The 21,547-nt window shown below is 39.1% G+C and overlaps 2 protein-coding genes across 4 annotated transcripts in view; one reads left to right on the top strand and one right to left on the bottom strand.

Moving 5' to 3' along the window:
* calcr (calcitonin receptor) overlaps window positions 1–2,717 on the top strand; it is a 44,040-nt gene extending 41,323 nt beyond the window's left edge. For both annotated transcript variants that reach the window (XM_068575604.1, XM_068575603.1), the window contains exon 19: window positions 792–2,717. In XM_068575604.1, coding sequence (XP_068431705.1) covers window positions 792–1,013 — 222 coding nt within the window. In that variant the 3' untranslated portion in view covers window positions 1,014–2,717. The remainder of the gene's footprint in view (window positions 1–791) is intronic.
* A 13,128-nt stretch (window positions 2,718–15,845) lies between these two features.
* Window positions 15,846–21,547, bottom strand: part of vps50 (VPS50 EARP/GARPII complex subunit) — an 83,723-nt gene continuing 78,021 nt past the window's right edge. For both annotated transcript variants that reach the window (XM_068576317.1, XM_068576318.1), the window contains 3 exons: window positions 20,895–21,016; window positions 17,570–17,759; window positions 15,846–17,145 (listed from right to left, as the gene is read on the bottom strand). In XM_068576317.1, the coding sequence (XP_068432418.1) occupies window positions 17,026–17,145; window positions 17,570–17,759; window positions 20,895–21,016 (432 nt within the window). In that variant the 3' untranslated portion in view covers window positions 15,846–17,025. The remainder of the gene's footprint in view (window positions 17,146–17,569; window positions 17,760–20,894; window positions 21,017–21,547) is intronic.

Here is a 21,547-nt window from a genome sequence, read left to right as displayed (position 1 = left end):
GCTTTGTTGGCATGTGAGCATGTGAGCGCGCCCGACTGGTTAACTCACAGCCACCGCTCTGAACGGCTCTCTTATGCCGGTTACGGCTGATGACGTAATCCTGATAGAAAGCGTTGTCACTAAAGTTTAGCACCCACCCTCCAGTGCCCACTGAGGTAAACACTGTTTAGATTTGACCTGAGCAGATGAAAGGTCGATATTTGTCTTGATGCCTTTGAGTGGCTAGTGGGAATGTTCCTCATGCACCCCGTGAGCAGATGTAGATGACAGACGTACTGTGAGGGAGAAGTTCTGTGTAATTACATGATTAAATAATGAATATACAGCTGAATATAAATTGCACTGACTTCCCTTTTAAAACATGATGATCTGGCCATGCGCACAACATTCCAAGAAATGTGACTTCAGTGACTGTTCCAACAGGCTCCTGTTAACGTGACTGAAAGCTACATATGCTGCAGCAATTATGCTTGAATCAGTTAAAATCACCGTCAGTTAGATTAATATTGTCACAAGATGGTGTTTACGTGGGCTCTGCCTCACGAATATTTCACCGTAACTGCGTTTTGATAGTAAATCCGTCTGGTGGAATCATTTGGTGGTCAAAGTAGATCAGAGAAGCAGAACCAAAAGGACGTTTGGAGAGATGTTTGTGATGTGAACACCAAACGTAGCTCAAGGTGACAGCACTGAGATGTAATCTTATGAAGTATGTACAGACAAAAGTTACATGAGAAACTACAAAGGACCTTTTTCATCGTCTCTTTTCCCTGTGTTTGTGTGTCGCTCAGGTGCAAGCAGTTCTAAAGAGACAGTGGATGCAGTACAAAACCCAGTGGGGTCAGAGACGAAAGGACCACTGCTCAATGCGCTCCACGTCCTACACAGCAACCTCCATCTCCGAGGTACCCGCCTTCATGTACCACCCTGACTGTGCCAGCGAACACTTGAATGGCCGCCACTCTGAGGACTCTGAACTGGAGGCACTAAAGGCAGGAGAGACGTACGCTTGAGCCACTGAGCCACAGCGGAGGATAAAGAGTGCGGCGTTGGGAACAGCTGACGAAGAGCAACTGAGCAACGGAGATATACAGTAAGAAAGGAAAATCCAGATTGCCCGCCATATCTCAGCGATTCAATCTCAGAGACTGACGGTGGTTTGCTCACTCCAGGATGACACAGGTCCTGAGAGAAAGAACTCATTGAGATGGAGACAGATTAGCTTCAAGGCTGACTTTTCATGTTTACTTTACTTTGCTGTTGCGGCGGTTTTTCTGAGAACTTTGATGTCAAGAACAAGAGCTGCTTCTGATGCGTGTCATTACCTAAAGCTGCTAAAACGTGTGACGGAGGCTTGTGCTGGTGTGGAGAGAGAAATAACTGTGATGAAGACGGCAGTGAGGAGGGTCGTTGCTCTGATTTACACGCGGTAGAGATGAATAGTGTGTTTGATGGCATCATGATGAAGATTTTTAAGGGGAAGTAGAAGAAACAATCCTTCCAGCTGAGCGCAGATGAAGTACCCTGGAGCTAAAGACACACACATAATAAACTAATTTCACAAACATGATCATATGTTCAGTGATAGAGGTCAAATAAAAAAGAAAACCTCTGTGCTTAAAGGTGGACATAATGTATGTTTTATTGGGAAAAAAAGTATTTAAGTGTTTTTAAAAGATTTTATTTTTGTTTATATTAATATTTTATTCTTGCCAATTATTAAGTATGTGCTAAGTGTGTGTCCTGTGATGCTGCACTGCCAACTGCTTTGTTGTTTTTGCAGTTGCTGTATTTGTGCCAATTATCACAGGGCTAAGAAGCAAAAAAAAAGCTAAATGCACATAAGAAATATATGAATAAAAAACTTTATTTTTAGGTTGAACAGCCACAAGAGTTGTTTCATTGCTTATGACTTAAGTGTGCTGTGAGTTGTGCGATGGATCTGACAAACAAGCAGTTTCTCGGCAGTGTGGAAGCTGCACGTATTACTCACGATCATCCTTTGTCATATTCACGAGGCCTTTGATCTACCCCCTTTTCCTTTCTATTTTCATATTTTGTCGTCCATGCATATTAATCCATGAATATGGTAGCATTTTTAGGAATACAAATCCAAGCAAAGTGAAAGGCTTGCGAAGGCTGAAATGATGAAAAAGATCTAAGTGTGAATACAAACAAAATGCCACACCTTTGCTTTGTGTCAGCAGCCACCATTTGTTTCATCACGTCATGTCAGTGTCTCGCTTATATCTATAAAAGTTACTCAGAAGCCCAATGAACTGAAACTGCACATTTAATTGCAGTCATTTAAATTCAGCCAGGTAAAAACATTTATTATCCTTAAGCGTACAGCCAATAAAGCCTCTCGCTGATTAGTTTGTTGCCACTGCCTGTTTACCGACTAAAAGACACGGAGAAGCTGCATCTTTGAGGGTCTGGCTGGGGATATTCTATTTTTCTGTTATTTTATTAAAGCTAAGTCATTTTCTATAAGAGCTGTGCATTGTAGTTTCTAGCAAATGTCACTCAAACAAGAATAAAGAGTGTGTTTGTTGGGGAATACATTTTTGATGAATACACATTTGGTTCTCTCGTGGTTCTCAAATGGAGGTACGTCTGCTCCTGGTGAGCAGGAAAACATATTTCACAGAGTGTATATCAATGAAAAAAGGTTGAGAATCACTTCTCGAGTGAGTAAAACATTACAAGATGGCTTGAGTTGCTTTTATTTTTACAAAAATACTAAAGAACAAAAAATTTGACGATCACAGCAAAAACAGAAAGACCAAAATTGTATATGCCGTTCACAATAGATGTGTCATGTAGGATTAACTCAAAGATATTCTACAGTGCACAGATAATACTCCATTGTTGGGATTTAAACAAAGATATAGATCCAACTATCACCAGCGATTATTTCTATCCATAATCATGAAGCAACAAGATTTGAGTGGGACATTAGAGATTTATTATGAAGTTTGAAATGTGTTTTTTCCACAGACCTAAAGAGTGAAGCTGGTACAATTTGCACATTTAGACAGAAGTTGATCTTTAAAGTATTTAAATAACTTCTAGCTTTAATAATTGGCTTATTAATCACCATTAATGTATAATCAACTATAATTAAAGATACATTATGCTTTCTGCTTTGACAATATACCCAGATAAACAGAGCCATAGAAAACAAAAATCACCATTAAATACCATAAAGGTGACCACCAATAACTTTAATTGATATGTTTAGATTATCAAAGAAAATCATATCAATCCAGATATAAACAAGAAGAATGTATCTCTTTACCAAGATTAGCTTCACGAGCTAAAAGCAGTCCATTCTAATTGTGTAGCTTAATTTAACAATCCCCCTAATCTCCTCCCGAATGAAACACACAGGAGACCAATTGCAATATTATAATTAATGTACTTTTTTGTTGCGAGTCAGGTAAAAGGAAGAAACGGAGAGAGACAATCAATAAGAGAGACTGACATCATCGTACTAGGATGGAAGCGTTTAGTTTCTCTTTCCCTAATTTTAAAGTATCTTATTTATTTTGTATGAATTTCATCTTTATCAGAGTGATTTGTCACACTGTAACACATACTGTACGATTATTATTTGGGGTTTGGGAAAACAGATTCTGTATATTTTGTATGTAATGCCATGTAAATACGAGCAGACACTGTGTTTAGATTGTTGCACTGTGAAATACTCTGACAGCTATTTTTATTATGTTTCTTTCAATTATTTTGGCTTGTGTTGATCTCCTCCCTCTCAGCTCGGGCCTGTATCATCTAAGAGCTGATAAAAAAAAATGCATTTTGTAAAACCAAATTGATTAGTGTGTTTTTTTAAAAGACTATTTAGTGCAAGAATACAGACATAAAAGACTCTTTGGTGTCACTCTTTATTTTCTGAGCCAAAAAAAACACACAAGCTGCAAAATGTGTTAGCAGAGAAAAAAATATGAAAGAAATTAGATGAAAACGGACAATTTGCTACACTCATTTGACAATAAACGGTTCTTTTCACTCTGTAGTTTTGAAATGATTTAATGAGATTATGGACTCTGAATGTAGTACTAAAAAAGTAAAATGAACCACCACAACACAAATTTAGTTTTCAAGCATTTCTGCAACATTATCTCAAGCAACAGCATATTCCTCGCCAACACTATTCTTTTCAATGTTTCAAGGTTGAGCGATTTTGTATAATGAGTGTGCAGGGAAAACAAAGGCATTCTTACTCCATTTGGGTGTCTTTGTTATCCCTTGGTCTTGGCAATGTCATACAGCCCCTTTTACTTCTCGAGGTTGGGCTCAAATCACATACCAGCACCAGATGTGTGGAACACGACAGAATCGACTGACGCAGTTGTCTCAAAGATGGATGACCGCTCTTGCCCTTTGACAAATGGAAGTTGTTACCACACTAACAAGGCAGAGTTCTCCTCTTTATGTCAAGATGCTTTAGCTTTTCTATAGGCAGCTATAATATGTAATTTCAGGCTCTGCTGCATGCTAATGGTACAGCCAAAGAGACGGAGCCGTACTGTCCTCCTGCATATTCACAGCCCTTCTGACTCCATGATATTAGTATAATATTATGATGATCAAGTTAGATGTGTATGGAGCCATTTTGTAATTCTTCTGATAAATATTGTCCCCTGCCTAAGGCATAACACCAAATCCATCAAAAGGAATCTTTAAATGAAAATAGTCAATGCAAAGTCTGAAATTGGATGCAAACTGTAGGCAGAGATGGAGGAGTTATGCAATAAACAAGATACAATGAGGGAGAAATCTCCATAATTGCTATAAATCCTCCTGTTACGGGATTTTCCTCTGCAGATTCAACGGAACCGTAACGAAGAAAGTTAGAAGGATGAAGTCATAAATTGCAGTGAACAGCCTCCATCTTGAGAGCATGTTTTTGTCGGCTGGTTATTTCAGGCATTTGAGAAAATTCCCTTCTAGCGACAGTCTCACAGGACACTGGACAAATCCAATAATGTACCGCGTGCTTAGAGATCGGCTTTGAACGTGATCTTGAGCTCGGTTTCATTCAGTCGTGTTAAAACCGGAGATGCAGTGTAACCTCTGTGCGCTAACGATGAATTGCTGATAAACGAGCCAGCACCTTTACAGCTTGTGAGCATGACCTCTGCTGGTGTGGACGGTCACGCCCATTCATGGCCATCCATCCCAGCTCAGCTGTAGTGTACCACTCTTTCACTGAAGGCCTGAAGTGTTTTCAGCTGTTGCAGACATGCATTCATTACGACTCAGCCTCACTGCAGAAGGCACAAGGACAATGGAGAAAGGACACATATTGGTTCGCACAAAGCCTCTGTTGTGCATTTAATTCACCCAGGTGTGGTTGGAGCTCATCTGGTTTTCTACTCGTGCACATAGACCCAGCCCACAGCCAGGCTGCATGAGCGAACATTACTGGAGCTGTGAAAGAGCAAAAGACAGATTCTGGTGTTTAACCAGCAAGTCAGAGGGAGGAAACTGAAGTATACGTAATTGATAGCAATTAGAAATTAATTCACAGAAGATTCAATTAAGTTAACATATAGGACATATTTAAAAAACTACCAAACAAAGTGAGGTATATTATATATCTCCATCCATAATGAAAACATATGTGAACAGAGTCCTGAGGCCTCCCTGAACCCAAAAAACATCCAATGGGATATCACCCTTTTTTATAAAGATTGTCAAGCTGTTATCTAAAGCAGCCTAATGTATGAACGTGAGGATGCATTTGCCGGTATGTGTGAGCCAGCTATAGTATTTTGAGCTTAATGTGAGGGGAAGGAAACCCTACTGTGTTCAGTGCGGCTGTCTTAAAAGAAATGAATCAAACCATCAAACTCTCTTCTCTCTCATGAACTAATCTGCAGCATCGTCTCTGTCTGTTCATGAGAGATAGGACGTTTGCGTCGTGATGGGATTTAACGGCGGTGGCTGCTTTCAGGCAATGGAAATTGCAACTTTTGCAGCGGAGCGGAGCAACGCACGAAAGGAAGGACGAGGAGGAGTATAAAAGGGAAACTTTCCAGGAAAATTTCAGGGGAGAAATATTCTTTTTTTTTCATCCAAAAGTTCATGATAAGTACATCAGCCGCAGACGTGTCAACTGATTAATATCAGAAACCAACACGTCGTCAGTGCTGTGTTTTCAGCGTTATGCTCTCTCGACACTATTCAACATTTTAAAGGGCAAGTCAATTTATTCACAAACCCCAAAACACTCAAGTTTTTATTGAATTTTAAAATTGCACTCGGTGTTTGCGGCAACAGGAAATTAGCATCCCACCGGAAGTCTACATTGTGAGGAGTAGAGATTACTTAATAAAATAACTCCAATGCAACACTCATACATTATTATTTAAAAATGAGCCTTTTGTTTTCAAACCCTTTGATGTATTATTGGAAGACAAGGCTTTCTGCGTAATAATAATGATCAAAGCCCTCCTAATTTAAACCATTATTAACCGTGCCAAAACAAGGCCTGAAGCAGATCCCAGATCTACTTGCGTGAGAATATTTCTTGGCACATTTATATTAGTATCGTATTTTTTTATCTACGCAGGGGGAATGAGAGACCTGAGGCAATGTGGTGGCCATGATCTGTAGCGTTGCAGAAATGAGGGAGATATTTATGCATATCTTTCTTACCTTCGAGGGATGAAGTCCTGTGTGCTGCGCATCGTGCCTTCATAATGCAGCTTCTGACCCCACTTAACTGAGTCATGCCGTCTGAAAAGAAACCCTGAAAGAAACCATGCAGTGTGTATCTGTTCAATCACACTGGAAAGGCCCAACACACCCTGAGTATCACAGAAAACACAGAGAATGTTTGTCGGTCTGCCCGAGGCTTATAATACGACTAAGACGATAAGTTGTGTCTCACTAATAGCCCTTGTTTCCTAATTGTACACTAATGCGATTTGTGAGGCAAATAATTAATTATCAGGCCCCTTGATAGAGAACATGCTCGGCAGTGAAGAGGCTTTCCATGAAACAATATATTTCTGCTCACCCATTGTTTAAACGTATACCTTTTGCTCAAAAGCTTCACCGTGTTTCAGTGCAGGTTCATTTCTGCCAGATATTTTAGCACTTTTCTATATATATATTACAATTATTCACATTGTCAGAATAATTACTCAAACAATGCAATTGTCTTCGGAAGGCAGAGCACATCTTCCTTTCTTTTTAACACTTTTACTTTGTCTTCGCTTGTATTTTAGCAGTGTAGAACAAATTAACATGTTTATTCTCTTGAGATGGCTCAAAGTCTGGTTTATCCTCTTGAAATGGGTTTTACTCCGTCATGTGAAACGCATCAGTGTAAACATTCAGTGTACATTTACACAAACCAGGATTACAGCTTTGTAGAACCTTTTTTGTGTGTTAGGCATCTATAAAGCGAGTTTCTTAACGATTGAAAACTATCTGCAAACTCAGATTGAAGGACATTGTTAGCATAAAATGCACCTCCTGTTGGGCGTAACAAAAGAGGTCATTTGCGTCTCACCCTGTCGTCAACCACATTGATTGGACGTTACTATAGGGTAGTACATTTCAAGCATCTTGAATATTTAAGCATCTTTGAGCATCTTGAAAAGCGTTATATTAAATGAATGCATTATTATTATTATTATTATTATTATTATTATTATTATTATTATTATTATTATTATTACTACATGTATCCACACCAAATATCTCCATTAGAAAGCTTCATGAAGCTGTTTCAGTCAACCTACAAAAATCTCGGATCCCATGTGGCTAAAAGTCAAGCATCCAACCTTTGAGCTCCACATTTCTACATCTACTACGCAGCAGTACGGCTATTCGCCAGTGTTGTAATTCTTTGACACACACAGAGCTTAAAGCGACAGTCAAAACCCAAAGTGCTTAAAGTTAAGGGACCACGGAGCCTCGTTAAACGCAGGGTTAACAGCCAAAGTTTCCCTTCCATCCAAAAGCTTCGTGCTCGGATTTTCCACGGTGCTCGAAGCGTTTTATGAGCGGTCCCAACACAGCGGGAGGAGCACTGACTTATTACTGTTGTATTACTACCCTAGAGCGTGAACTCAAGTGAGGGTTTGAAGAGATACAACTTGTAGAGGCATCTGGAAAGAAGAGACAGGCTGCAGTCTGTCTCTTCTTTCCAGAAATGAACTGTAGTGGAACTGAATAAATACGGATGAAAGTCAAGCAAGCGTCTTTAAAAAAAGATATGGAATTTCAGGATGAATTCAAACGCTAAAATACTTCATTCAAAAGTTCAGGCCAAGCTAATATGAGCGAAAGCAACTCAGGTTTGTTCTGTCATATGTAGGTTTTTTTGGGGCGGTGTTTTATCCAATAAGCAAAAGCAACATGGGATTGACAGGAAGTAACTCTTTACTGCAACACAAAACTGAAATACTATATATATATATATATATATATATATATATATATATATATATATATATATATATATATATATATATATATATATATGCATGTTAGTATATAACACCATAGAGAAGTTAAAATACAAATTGAAATAATCATGTAAAAATGTGTGAATTTCTAATATTTAACAATAGCGTAAGTAATATCAGTGTGTAAAATGGGATCTTTAAATTGAGTGTACAGATCTTCTAACTCAAAAACACAAATACAATATTTCTTTAACTGTTCATGATGTCGGCTACATAATGTTGATTATACACAGGCCAATAACTCTTCCAACATACTATTAGAGTGAGAGTATTGTGTCAAGGTCTACTTGAAATAGTCTGAACCCACTTTAGTTCGAGCACAAATCAATCCTCTAATTGCTTCAACACAACTGCCCACAGACACAAGCGCTTCAAGGCACTTCATGAAGGCTATAAGTCACGCACCTCAAAGGAAGTGTGCGTTTCTCCCTGGAGGTGCCTCAGCAGGTCATGAGGGGACAGAGGCTTTCCAACCACAGATTAGGCATTGTTTACTGTCATTTAAACCTGCCTGTGGCGCCCAAGCCGGTACGCCAACATCCCAACATCACCACATTATCTAGCAAGCTTAAATCAAGCCCAGATAGCACCAATCTGTCTCACTCCGAAGGTGTTAAAAAGGCTGCTGTTGTGCAGATTAGCATCAGCGAGGGCTATGCACACAAGCAACAACAAACACAACCATGGAAACCTGAGACACAGTCGACCAGAGCATCGTCGCACGGAGACAGGACTCAGACAGACAAAGCCGAGCAGGCTCAGATCATCTGTGTGTATTTATGAGATCCTTCTCTTGGGTTTTGCTTAAATTGTGTGATCAGTCGGGTGCATACAAGCAATTGGCTCACACGACGCCAACAAACACAATGCTGCAATTATTTCAATATATTGGGAAAAATTCAAGCACATGGACAAGACAGACGCATAATGTTTCTGCTTTCGTGAGTTCACGAAGCAACCTCAAGTTAATCCTGCAGTTGATTTGAATATGTAAATAATACTGGCTGAGGCCCAAGTGGGATTGGACGGGGTGACTTATCCAAAGTAGGTCTGTGAGCCTCCTGTCTGCACTTTCTATCATCCAGGGAGCGTAAAACCTGTCAGAGCTCAGCGAGCCAGCTCTCTGCATGTATGAGCCTCATGCCCCAAACCAGTGGTTCTCAATCTGTGGGGCGCGACCCTTTAGTGGGGCGCGGGGGGAGATGCAGATTCTTTAAAAAAAATACATATATATATATATGTATATATATATATATATATATATATATATATATATATATATATATATATATATATATATATATATATATATATATATAATATATATATATATATATATAAATATATATATATATATATATATATATATATATATATATATATATATATATATATATATATATATATATATATATATATATATATATATACACACACACACACAAGAATCCTTTATTAATCCCACAGTAGGGGAATTATTCTCTGCATTTTATCTATCATCCTTAGTAATTGAGGAGCTTTGTGCTGCTGTGAAGCACTGGGGCTTCAGTGTCTTGCTCAAGGACACTTCAACATGAAACTATGGGGAGAAAACAGGGACCTAACCGGATTCCTTGGTAATCTTTTTTTTTTGCCAAAAATGAGTCATTTTTTGCTCTTATATAAGTTTATTTGCATTGTTTTAACAAAGTGATTGCACATGTTATTAGTTTTTGTCTGATGGAGCGATCTGGTTTACTTGAAAGGGATTTAAATTTTCTTTAATCTATTATTTAAAAAAGCACAGATGGAGGAATCTCAAAAAGTTGGACCATTTTGTTCCAATGTTGTTGGGGCGGTGGGGCCTGAACATTTTTCTTCCTCTAAAGTGGGCCGTGAGAGAAAAAGTTTGAGAGCCACTGCCCTAAACCCTCAGAATGGCCAACGACATGATCAATAGAAGTCAATCGGGAATGGCACATTGAGCAGGAACTCAAGAGGCCAGCTGGTCATCTTGTTTAAAGGGCTTCAAGGCAGGTGTGAGGTAAGAGGATGACACTGGTAGAGCACAAAACTTCCTCTCCTCCAAATCCAGATCTGTTTTTGGAACATTTGGAACTGCATTTAAACCTCAAAGTCAACACAGCTGATACTTTCTAGTGGTGCAGATTACTGGAAACTTTGGTTCTTTGACAATCTAGAAAGCTGTTTTTATCGAGAGACAATTCTATTAGGGAATCAAGCATTTCTACCAAATATCTATGCAGTTGAATGCGGCTGAAAAGGCTTTGCTTTGAGGGAGCTCTCAAGGAATCCGAGCAGCAACAGAATTTTAGACGAGAGAACTAATCCTGCTTTAGTAAACACACATGAAAAGCTTGTTTTTCTTTTGCCCCATTGGACTTCATTGTAGCAATGTCGCCCAATTTTCTGAACCCATACAAAATGATCGCCATAACTACGAAAATATTCTTCCACCCAGTCAAGAGAAAGGCCCGCTGCTGAGGAATAGACACATTAGCATGCACAGCGGTGTGCGCACCATACAGCATCTATATGTTATGCTTTAATTATAGAATATGTCGCCAGTGTATATTTAGTATTTCTATAGCTCTTCCTCTCTCAATCTCTTTGACACACACACACTTACACACCGTCAGTATGGAAGCGAAGCAAAGACGGTGTGTAATTGCTGTTAAAAGAAAAGCTGTCACGGTATCAGGTTAGCTCTGGCCCTGTTAAACCTTCATTTGCTGTCGCCTTCAGTCTGACTTCTTTAAATTCCCTGACGTGTTGGCCATGACTTGCCTCTGAGTAATGAGAAACAGGGAGAGCCAAGAGGAGCATGCAGGGCCTTATGATTGAAATGGAAGGTACAGTGCACAGATCGTAATACTAAAAGCATAGCGGAGGAGCCTTTGGCAAATTGGTGGGTGAAATATTGTTCTATATGGTAAGAGTGGGTGTGAAACACATTATCCACAGAAGATATAGAACGTAAGCAGGTCTACTTTGTCTCGTATGATGAATTGCTTTCATTATTTTTGCCATCAAGTAAAAATAAAAATTCTGTAAATATGTGTGGATCACTGTTTCGAGGCTCTATTGTCAGCTCAGGGAAGAAGTGGCATCTTTCTTGTAATGTGATAATGTGTAATTTATTCTGTATTGCAGTGGCAGTTGTAGACATGCATTTCCAGCCGTTTCAGGGTTGAAGTTGTCCCTTTAAAGCCAGTACTCAAAACAAAAGAGACAGAATCTAATCAAGTGCAACGTTAGTGACCTTTTGCAGTGACGTTACAGTTTGTTGGGCTCCGTTCTGTCAGGACAAATGTTAGCTGAAGGGAATATGGGATTGCATCTTTGACTCTGAGCTCAGGATCAATAAGGACACTGCTAATGAAATGTAAACGTTCAGTCACGCTGAGTCTGTGTGTTTCAACCTTCAGATCAAATCTGTTTCTTAATCACACACTGCGGATTGTTTGTTGATATTGACCCATATTGTATATGAATTTATCCTCACAATACCTCACAAACATGTCGAGAGATCTGAAGACAAAGACAACACTGCCCTTTTATGATACTTTAAGTCGCACATTAGAATACACATGACACTCGTCAGAAATATTTGCATATTGTGAAGCCGTGAATAAACCGCAAACACAATTAGATTTATGAGATTCTGTAGCGGACGGAATACAAAGACTCTCATTTGTTATCTGTCTCTCTACTCAGTAGTCATCATTGTTTGCGGTGTTGCGAGAGAGAGGACACGAGAGGCTGAGACCCATGTCATTGTGTTCATAGCTCACTTATTATTACAGTAGAGTATGTGAGTCACTTGTTCTCTGTAAGTTATGCCAATGGAAGAGTATTCAAATCTAATTAATACTCTGTTTTGAAAAGTGACCAGGACTGAAGTGTATGAGAATTCTTGCAATTTTTGGGTTGTATTCACACGGTTGAATGCACTGACTGGAAGTAGTTATAATGAATGTAATGTAATGGTACTAGAGTTCTTCAAAATTTGCCTGAATAAAGGACCTACATCCTTAACGCTTTTCTTCACAATTGTGCTAAATAATTAGCTATTTTTGATCATTCGTCTCAGATTCTAAAACATTTATTATTATGATCTTCTCTCTAGACAAATCAATCCTAGAAAAGAAGCTAAAACGAAGAAAGACGTTGGATTGAGTTTGGTAACATTTATTCAATACACTGGATCACCACACGAGTGTTACAGCACTAAATTAAATTAAAGTTTTCGATCAGAGTTCAGTTGAAAAATATAGACTTATGGACCTAAACATGCACCCTTTTTGTATTTGTACAATGTTTCATAATCAATGTATGGACCTGAACTGTCAACATATCAACATTATACATGAGAGTAAAACTCATTTATGTGGAAAATGTCCGCCTATGACAACTGTGTATTTGAATGTCTCATAGGATATAATCAATATATATATATATATATATATATATATATATATATATATATATATATATATATATATATATATATATATATATATATACAAATTATATATAAATATATATACAAATAATTTGAATCCAAGCAATGGAGCCATTCCCAGCTGACATTGGGCGAAGAAAAGGGTGTAGCCTGGACAGGCACCCTGACACATAGGAACAGGCAACCATTCATGCTCTCACCAGCCCTACGGGAAATGTTGAGTCTTTGGGAGGAAACCGGAGAACCCGGAGAGAACCTGCGCCGACACGGGGTGAACATGAAAACTCCACACATAACAACCGTGCAACAGTGATCCCTGAAATATCTATCCATAAAACTTCCCTATTCTATTTGCTGATACTTTAATTGACAGCAAATCATCTTGAACTTTGAATTGACGGCCCCTCCCACAGACGTGTGAGGCGCCCTAATGTGTCTTGAAAGGTTTCCTCGCGCTGCTCATGTTTACGACCAGTCACGACTGTTTTTTCCACAGCTAGTCAAGCAACAAATTAGCAGCGACTGGTGGAACAAGAATCTCAGAGGGCGGTCGTGAAAGTTCATGCAGCGGAGTCTGACATCCAATTAGCTGCTTCAAACCATAATACCACTCAATATGAAGAGAAATACTGGCATTGTGTTCATTACATAGTGGAAAATAACTGGTATTAAATGGATTCGATTTAAATGAATAAATGACCCCTTTCATGCATAGAAGTTATCTAAGACTATTTCCTGACACTAAAAAGCTCATATTTGCAATTGACCCGATGGATTTGTATTTTGGGCTTTAGCAAGCACAACAAGGTTATTAACAACACATTCGCACAGAGCAATAAATAGTACATTCACTTTCAACCACATGCCATGAAGATTTTGAAAACTTCTTTCTCTGCTTTGTAAATACACCGTGCTCTCATTATGAGAGCCAGAATGAAACATGCAGAGGGCCCGAGTTACAGTCGTCGATGTTCTGCTTTTACAGAGAGAGACACTGAAATTAAAAGGTATTCTTTAGTGTTTGTGTGTGAGAGTATGTGTGTGTGTGTGTGTGTGTGTGTGTGTGTGTGTGTGTGTGTTTCAGTCTACCCTGGAACCTCCTGAGATGAAGGAATAAAACAAGAACCCAGTGAATAGGTGGTGAGAGTGCTAGTATATTTTACTGAATTCCAAAATACTGTAAAATGTACTTCAATAAAAGTAAAATGTAGGTTAGTGTTACTGCATTACGTTGTGGTGGTGGTGAGTGGCATATTTAGGTTAAACATGTTACTGCAGTGAATGACAACGTAAGTGAAAAAACAATAGCAATCATTTTACGACACTTTGCAGCGTGTGCCGACAATTCAATTCAATTCAGTTTATTTTGTAGCCCAAAATCACAAATTTGCCTCGGAGGGCTTTACAATCTGTACACATACAGCGCTGTCCCAGGACCTCAAATCTGACCAGGTAAAACTCCCCCAAAAAATAGAAAAAAGAGAGGGGCATCAGTTTTAGCTCGAATCAACAGTAGCATAGTAATGTGTATACTGAGGTGTATAAACTTCTACAGCCCATAAAAGCAGGAGAGCCTGTGGTTACTTTACATCATGTATCGCACACTCACCACGTGGTAGTTAATGACGTTTTCATCGGACAGAGAAAGCCGATACTGATGGGATGAAAGAAAATTATAATTCTCCTTTCGTTCGTAGCTTAAAAAAAAGAAGTTCTTTTAACTTTGATTAAAGTTTCGTGAGATTTTCAATCAGGTATTTCAAAGCTTAAGATGTTAAAGATAAGTGATCATCAAAGACTGTCGTATGCCTAAGAAAATATTAAACCTTTTTTCCTAGATAATGACCGTAGTTATAAAAGAAAGCAGCCTTCAACTATCTCTTTTCTGGAGAATTCATGATCTACATCCATCAGGTCATCTTCCCCTCAAGTATCAACTTTGTCTTTCATGTCCAACCGGCACGTCTCAGCATCTCCTCTCGTTGCCACAATCACTTTCTCTCTCTGCTCTTCCACTGTCGCATCTCGTCTTGTCAATCATCATGTAAAGTAAACATTACTAATTGGCACTGCCAGCAATTGTTCTCCGTTACATGTGTATGAATAAACATGAATGAAGTCTTTGTGAATGCACATCAGCAGACTGTGATGGAATGGAGGCCATGTAGGTCAGTCTTAGTCATTTCTATAAATATGGGTCATGAAATTTGGCAGAGGGGCAAAAACACAAGGGCAAAGAGCGCCTAATCTTTTATCTGAATCCCAGGAGGGGAACAATCCAGCTGGGCACCGAAATGTGTTGGGCAAGGGCAGCGGGAGCAGCCGTGAAGGTCATAAATTATGTGTTTGAGGATGGAAGGGAGAAGAAAGTAGATCCACAGAGGAGCCCAGATTTGATTTCAGCTCAAGAAGTTTGATTAGTTTTTTTCAGGTTTATAATGATAATAAAATAAATAATAGAACTTGACTACTTATGTTATTTTGCTCCACACAGCACACGTGTGGATAGTAATCCACTTGAAGAACAGCTTAAGCTTGACCACATAGTTGGTAGAAAAGTCGTATTTTACTAAACAAAGAGTCGTCAGAGTTGTACCGAGTCCTTTGCAGCTATTTCGGTTCAAGCTGATCGGCAGGCTCCTCCTGAACAGGGAGGCAGCGCCAGGAAGCGACATTAATTAATCTGACAGCGTCCAGGTCCTGGATGAGTAAAGCTTCATTAGGATGGACAGCGGCACTGCTGGAAGGTAACACTCATATTCTGATGAACAATGAAACAGCTGCAGCACAGAGATGTTAAAGGTTGGATGTGATTTATAGAATATGCAGTTTATTAATGCCACTGGAAGCAATAATGGGTCAGAATAACAGAGTAGATTGTTAGTGTGTTTATTATGTCAGAATCATTTTTGCCTCAATCTACAGTTCTAACAAGGATTACTGATTTTCGCTATAGTGCACTTGATCCTTGTCAAGATGTTTCAATATTTATATTAGCTTCAGTTGATAAGTTACAATATACTGAGAGGTGATAAATGACAAAAAACACTTCCAGCAAATATCATATAAAAACTTAAACAAGACACAAAGCCAGAAATAAATACAGACATTGTTCAAAACATTCACATTTACAGTATTTTTCTTGGAATAGTTGCAAACAAAATTTGAAGCCATGTTAAAAACTGCACTGTTACAGATTCCACTGCTCCTTCAAGAAGGCCGGAGAGAAGATCTTTCACAAAGACTTTCAGGAACTCTTCCTAAGATGTGGCAAATGACAAACAAACAAATGCAGCGAGTGCAGATATACTCTAGATCAACGCTTATTACAGCAATTTTATATTATTTTCGAGATCATCATTATATTAGATTTATGTAACTCAGACAAAACAAAGAAAACAAAGAAGCAGAGTATCCAATCACGCACAACAAATAAGACAAACCAAACTAATAACTAATAACGAATGATTAAAGTTAACAATAACCCTGATTCACTGTATCTCCATGAGGGTGAAGGAGCACTTTCAATTAAGCTACAGACTCATATTCGGTCTGTACTTTAGATTTAACACAAATCTTTACATCTTTATGGAACTATCGAATTTCGCGACCCATAAATTATCTATAATCTCAAGATCACGGTTGTGTCAGATATTGAGCACATTTCGTGAAAACAGATGGAATGTCATAAAAGGCATTGAAGACATTTTAATTGTTGGGGTTGCAGACAATTTTCAAGAAAACTGAAACGGTTAACTGAAATTGTAACATGAATTATGGTAGTTCTACTGCTTGAGAGTGTTTGTCATGTGTTTTGAGCACATCAGGTCTGTATACTAAGAGACAACTAGCATTTAGATAACGTTTGAGCTTTGCTGTGTACGGTAGCTCAACTTGTGTATGTGCTGTACAGCTTGCTGAACACACCACGACATTTACGCTGGAAACAGAATATGAAAACATTCAACGCCGGCTCCACTGGTGGAGTTCTTCTGCTGGAGTGTCCGTCTCTGCGGCTGGTTGATGCGTTCAAAGTCCGCTCCGGACAGCAAACTATCTCTTGGGCCTGTCAATGTCATCGATGGCCGCCAGGAGTTTCTGGCGAGCCTTCTTGTTTATATGTGAACCCAGACAAACGTTCACCAAGTTGGCGAGCTGCTTCATGGAGTACTCCTGCACAGAATCAAGAAACGTGAGTCAGCCAAACCGACAGAAAACAAACTCAAAACAGTGAGTTTTCATCATCTGATACCTGATACCAACTCCTTAATGCCGTAACAAAATGGTCCATGCAGAATTTGTATTGTGCTAATCGTGCTTTTTCAAAGAATGCAATACAAAAAAAAGAGACAAAATGCTTTTTGTGGGTGCAATTAACCTGTTTTGCATTGAATATCTTTTTAAGATAATAACAATGATTATAAAAATAAAAAAAAAACTTGTAACCTGAGAACCACTGAGGAGGGTGTATTGGCAGAAATAGAGTATAATATTAATAAGTATGTTTTCTTCCTACACACTGCACCTTTAACTTTATATTAAGTGTTGCATAGGAGCGAACGCTACAGCCCTCCATCCGCCATCGTTGCCGTCTCACCCTGTGATTCTTGATGAACTGCTCCATGTCATTCTCAGTCAGGTAATAGGCTTTGATGTAGGTCTCAACAAACTCTTTATCGGGAATGGGTCGCAGGTCGGTCAGCTTCTCCAGCTTCATGAGGAACTGTTGGAAGTCCAGCTGCATCAGGGCCCGGCCCTCGTTGCTGCATTTCTTCACATTAGCATAGCTAGAGGACGAAGCAGCAGAGGAGAAAAGAGGAGATTAGCATTGCTCCCAGCATGCAGGTCGCGGTAGGAAATGACTCAAAAGCTAAAGCAATTCTTTCATTTTTTTTATGAAAGACATAGGTGTTGGTCATATGTCTTTTTGTCTGAATATTGAGGAGAAAGTACTGTGAATTTATAATGCATTTAAAAATGTCTCAAGATGTGTTTCAGCTTGTAAGATGACAAAATCCATCATTTTTTGAATCAAAAGGAAAATACTGTCAAAGTAAACAAAGCAATGTGTTGTAATTTAAGTTATGGGAGCGGTTGGAATCCATTAAAGCTTTGACAAGTAATATTGGAACTGAAAAGAGGAGAGATGCGTGAATTTACTTAATATTTTGGTAAAAGTGTTAATTCTATGAGGAATAATGGAATCTGCATGTCACACATCTCAGTTAAGTCTGTAATAGAGGAGTCTCCAGTGATTTGTTTTAAAATGCAAATGCTTACATTATATGCACAACACCTTGTTTGTGTTACAGCATATCCATTGTTTGTTTCATTTTATATTTGTCGTCTTTGCATGTGTTGGATTGAATCAGTGTTTTTTGTTTGGCTCTCTTCTTTTCCTTTTATCTTGTTTGGTGAATATTTGGACAAGCAGATTATCTGCATGTTTATGACCCAATCAACTCAAATAAAAAGGTGAAAAAAAAGAATCCAAAGTAGATCATTGTATCACATTTTAAGACTTGAAAGGTCACCATATCCCCATTCCATATCCGACTGTAATGAGGTTATGGTGACATGAGTCCTTATGTCTGTGTCTGCATGCGTCTTGTATGAAGTCAGGCTCTTCCACACATCTGTCTGTGTGGGCTTCAGTACATATTTTCGAGTGTGTGTGTGTGTGTGCGCGCGCGCGAGTGTGTATGTGTGTGTTTCTGTTTGTCTTTCAGGTGTTTGGCAGAGCGGACTGTTGGCAGGTCAGTGTCTGTGACATTAGTACATTAACACACCACACAGACAGGTCTGCTCTCTGTCTCACACTTCAGCTTTTCTCTTTTCCTTTTCTGCCTCACCCTCTCTCTCTTTCATCACCTCTCGCTGTCATCCTCGCTCTCTCACTCACTCTGTAGCTTGTCAGGCCTGCCAGAGTTTGCCGCTGAGTGTTTGAGCTCCAGCTCAGAATGCTAACAGAGCCATTTCTGCGAGTCTAAATGGAGACGAGCTCTGAACAGAGAAATTGAATAACAGGCTGAGCGAGTCCGAGTACAAACAAGCACATATGGATACTCAGCCCTGGTGTGCCAGAGGAGTGGGAGATGTGTGTGTGTGTGTGGAAGATATTGGTAGAATCAGGCAGACTGCAAAAGCAGCTTAAATTTGTTGAGCATCACAGTCCTAATGGCCAATTGTTCGCTGGAAAAAGTTTAAAGTTCTCTAATGCAACAGTCATATAAGTGCTCAGCAGATGTGCTGATAGGTGAGCATATTGCCTATTCTCAGTGAGGGAGGGCAAGTCCTCCACCTCCAATGTCCTCTCTCCTTCTTTAAACACTTAACAAGCATTTGTTTTTACCCCTCAAGAAACATTTTCCGTCCCTGCCATTGTAATCCCACCAACACGTTCCCTGTAATACAAACACATTAGCAGCTCGGAATCACTTCAGCTCCAAATAAAATGTGTGTAACCTCAGGATAATTGTCAGCTGTTAGCGACTTGCTTCGTCACCATCTAGCTGGTCTGACTCAGTGTTTCGCACCTTCAATCTATAAATCTACTTTGCACATACACTCAACACATACTCTGAGGAAAGCAATGGCAGGGATACAGGTGCTGAAGAAAAACATACTGGCGTTCTGTCACTTGTCAAAACCCAAATGTCTCGCTAACGCGGGAGAAAGTGGTGATATGCATTACAAGGGATGTGTCAAGAGCATTTTACGGTTTGCGTGAGTGGCCTGTGTCATGCAATTCCCTGATGCATGCTGAGTCAGACAACATGTCTGACTGGCACAGAGGGTTGCCAGCACGAGGAGTGAAGGTGGCAGCAGGAATTTAGAGTGGTTTTCTTTGGGGATTACTCCAGTTTTCTTATGTTCTGTAGCTCATTTCCCCTGGTTTCTATGGTGCTTCACCACATGCTTTGGAAAGCATTTTTATGTTTTAATTTATGATGTGCAGATATTCAAACCGAGGGATAAACAAAGACAGACTTAAAAAAGAAGAGAAAAATTCCACTTCTCCTCGACCATTATCACTGCAACGCAATGACGCACACATGCTGCTGTGTTGAGTGTACTAGCTCAGGGACTCTACCCTGAGAGTGAAGAGACATTTTAAAGCAACTCATAACAACACATGACAATGGACTTAAAATGTCCCATGATTGCGAGAAATAAATCACTATTTTATAGGTCTGCACTGTACTGAGCTTGGTTATGTTCATTCTGTACACATGACATACATGTTCCTGTACAAAATGAAGCACCACATTTGGGCAGGACTACAGCATGAATGTGATTCACAGCATGAAGGCTGTTTACCGCATATTAAACCTGTGGAGCTGTTGAGCCTTACATTAGTTTGGGTAGATGACTACTGTCCTACTCAACTAAAACATGGATATGCACATGTTTTTGTAGGTACAGAAATGAATGTCTGGAAAAGCATGCCATAACAAAATCAAGGGAGGACAAACTGTAGTCTGGATTGTGCTCTTACTCTTCAAGCACTTATCGCTGGAAAAGATGGTAGTCAACAAAGTGCACAGAGTGTACATGCTAATAAATGCTCTTCATGGCTATAAAAGCCTTATCCAATCACAGAGCGATATATTTTTTTTTATTATCAGATATTGAATATTGACATTGAGGCACAAACAGTGTAAAGCTCTATTAAAAAATACTTCAATTATTTATTTATTTTCAGATAAATATACAACTGAGTACATTGTACAAGTCAAGTGTCAAACTGCTCTTCTGAGACACTGACAACGATGGAAAATATTAAACTGTGTTTTTCTACAGAAGTTTTAACAATAATTCATAGTGACAAAAATAAAGCTTTGGCTGCAACTTCACCCAAATGACGCCCGACTGCACAAACAGCCCGTTGATGCTGAAGAGGTGTTTTATGATGTCCTTACCCTTCAACTAGAGTCCTGTTGGCCAGGCGGATGCAATGCTCCCACAGCACGTTGGACACAGGCAGCGGGATGCGCACATGTCTGGAAACATCCTGCAACCGCTTGTTAAACTGCTCAAACTCCTGAAAAGGTAGAGGAGAAAGCACAGCTGAACACATTGATGAGAAGGGGAAGAAAAAGAAGCACAAATAAAAGAGGTTTGAAACTTGATAGCAGATTTATAACATGTATCATATTGGTAACATTTTTTTTTTTTACACTTTTGAAATAAAACAAAAAATAAATCCAATCAAATTCAAACTTGTAGCCAAACATGTGTTGAGTATATTAAACTTGTATTATAAAGACATCAATATTATTGTAAAAAAGAAAACACAGGTTTAGCTTGTGCAAGGAGTTTTAAACAAACACAAACCGACTGTACAATTCATTGATTATGGATACAAACTATGGTACCAATTCAGTTTCTCAACTGAAAGTCATGAACAAAATCTTTCGAAATCAAAAAGTCTTTCTGAACAGTGATACACATGTTCTCTCTCTGACTCTCTCTTAGCTGCTCTGTGTTCCTGGATGACATCCAACAGCAGCTCCACAAACCCGCCTCAGAGAAGCTGAACAGTGTTATGAAAATACCGCATGCTGTGCATTGC

This window comes from Clinocottus analis, unplaced genomic scaffold (genome assembly GCF_023055335.1).
Source record: "Clinocottus analis isolate CAN_PGR_092001 unplaced genomic scaffold, fCliAna1.0.p SCAF_14, whole genome shotgun sequence".
Taxonomy (NCBI): domain Eukaryota; kingdom Metazoa; phylum Chordata; class Actinopteri; order Perciformes; family Cottidae; genus Clinocottus; species Clinocottus analis.
Note: the sequence above shows the minus strand (reverse complement) of the source record. Positions and strands in the feature narration are given on the sequence as shown.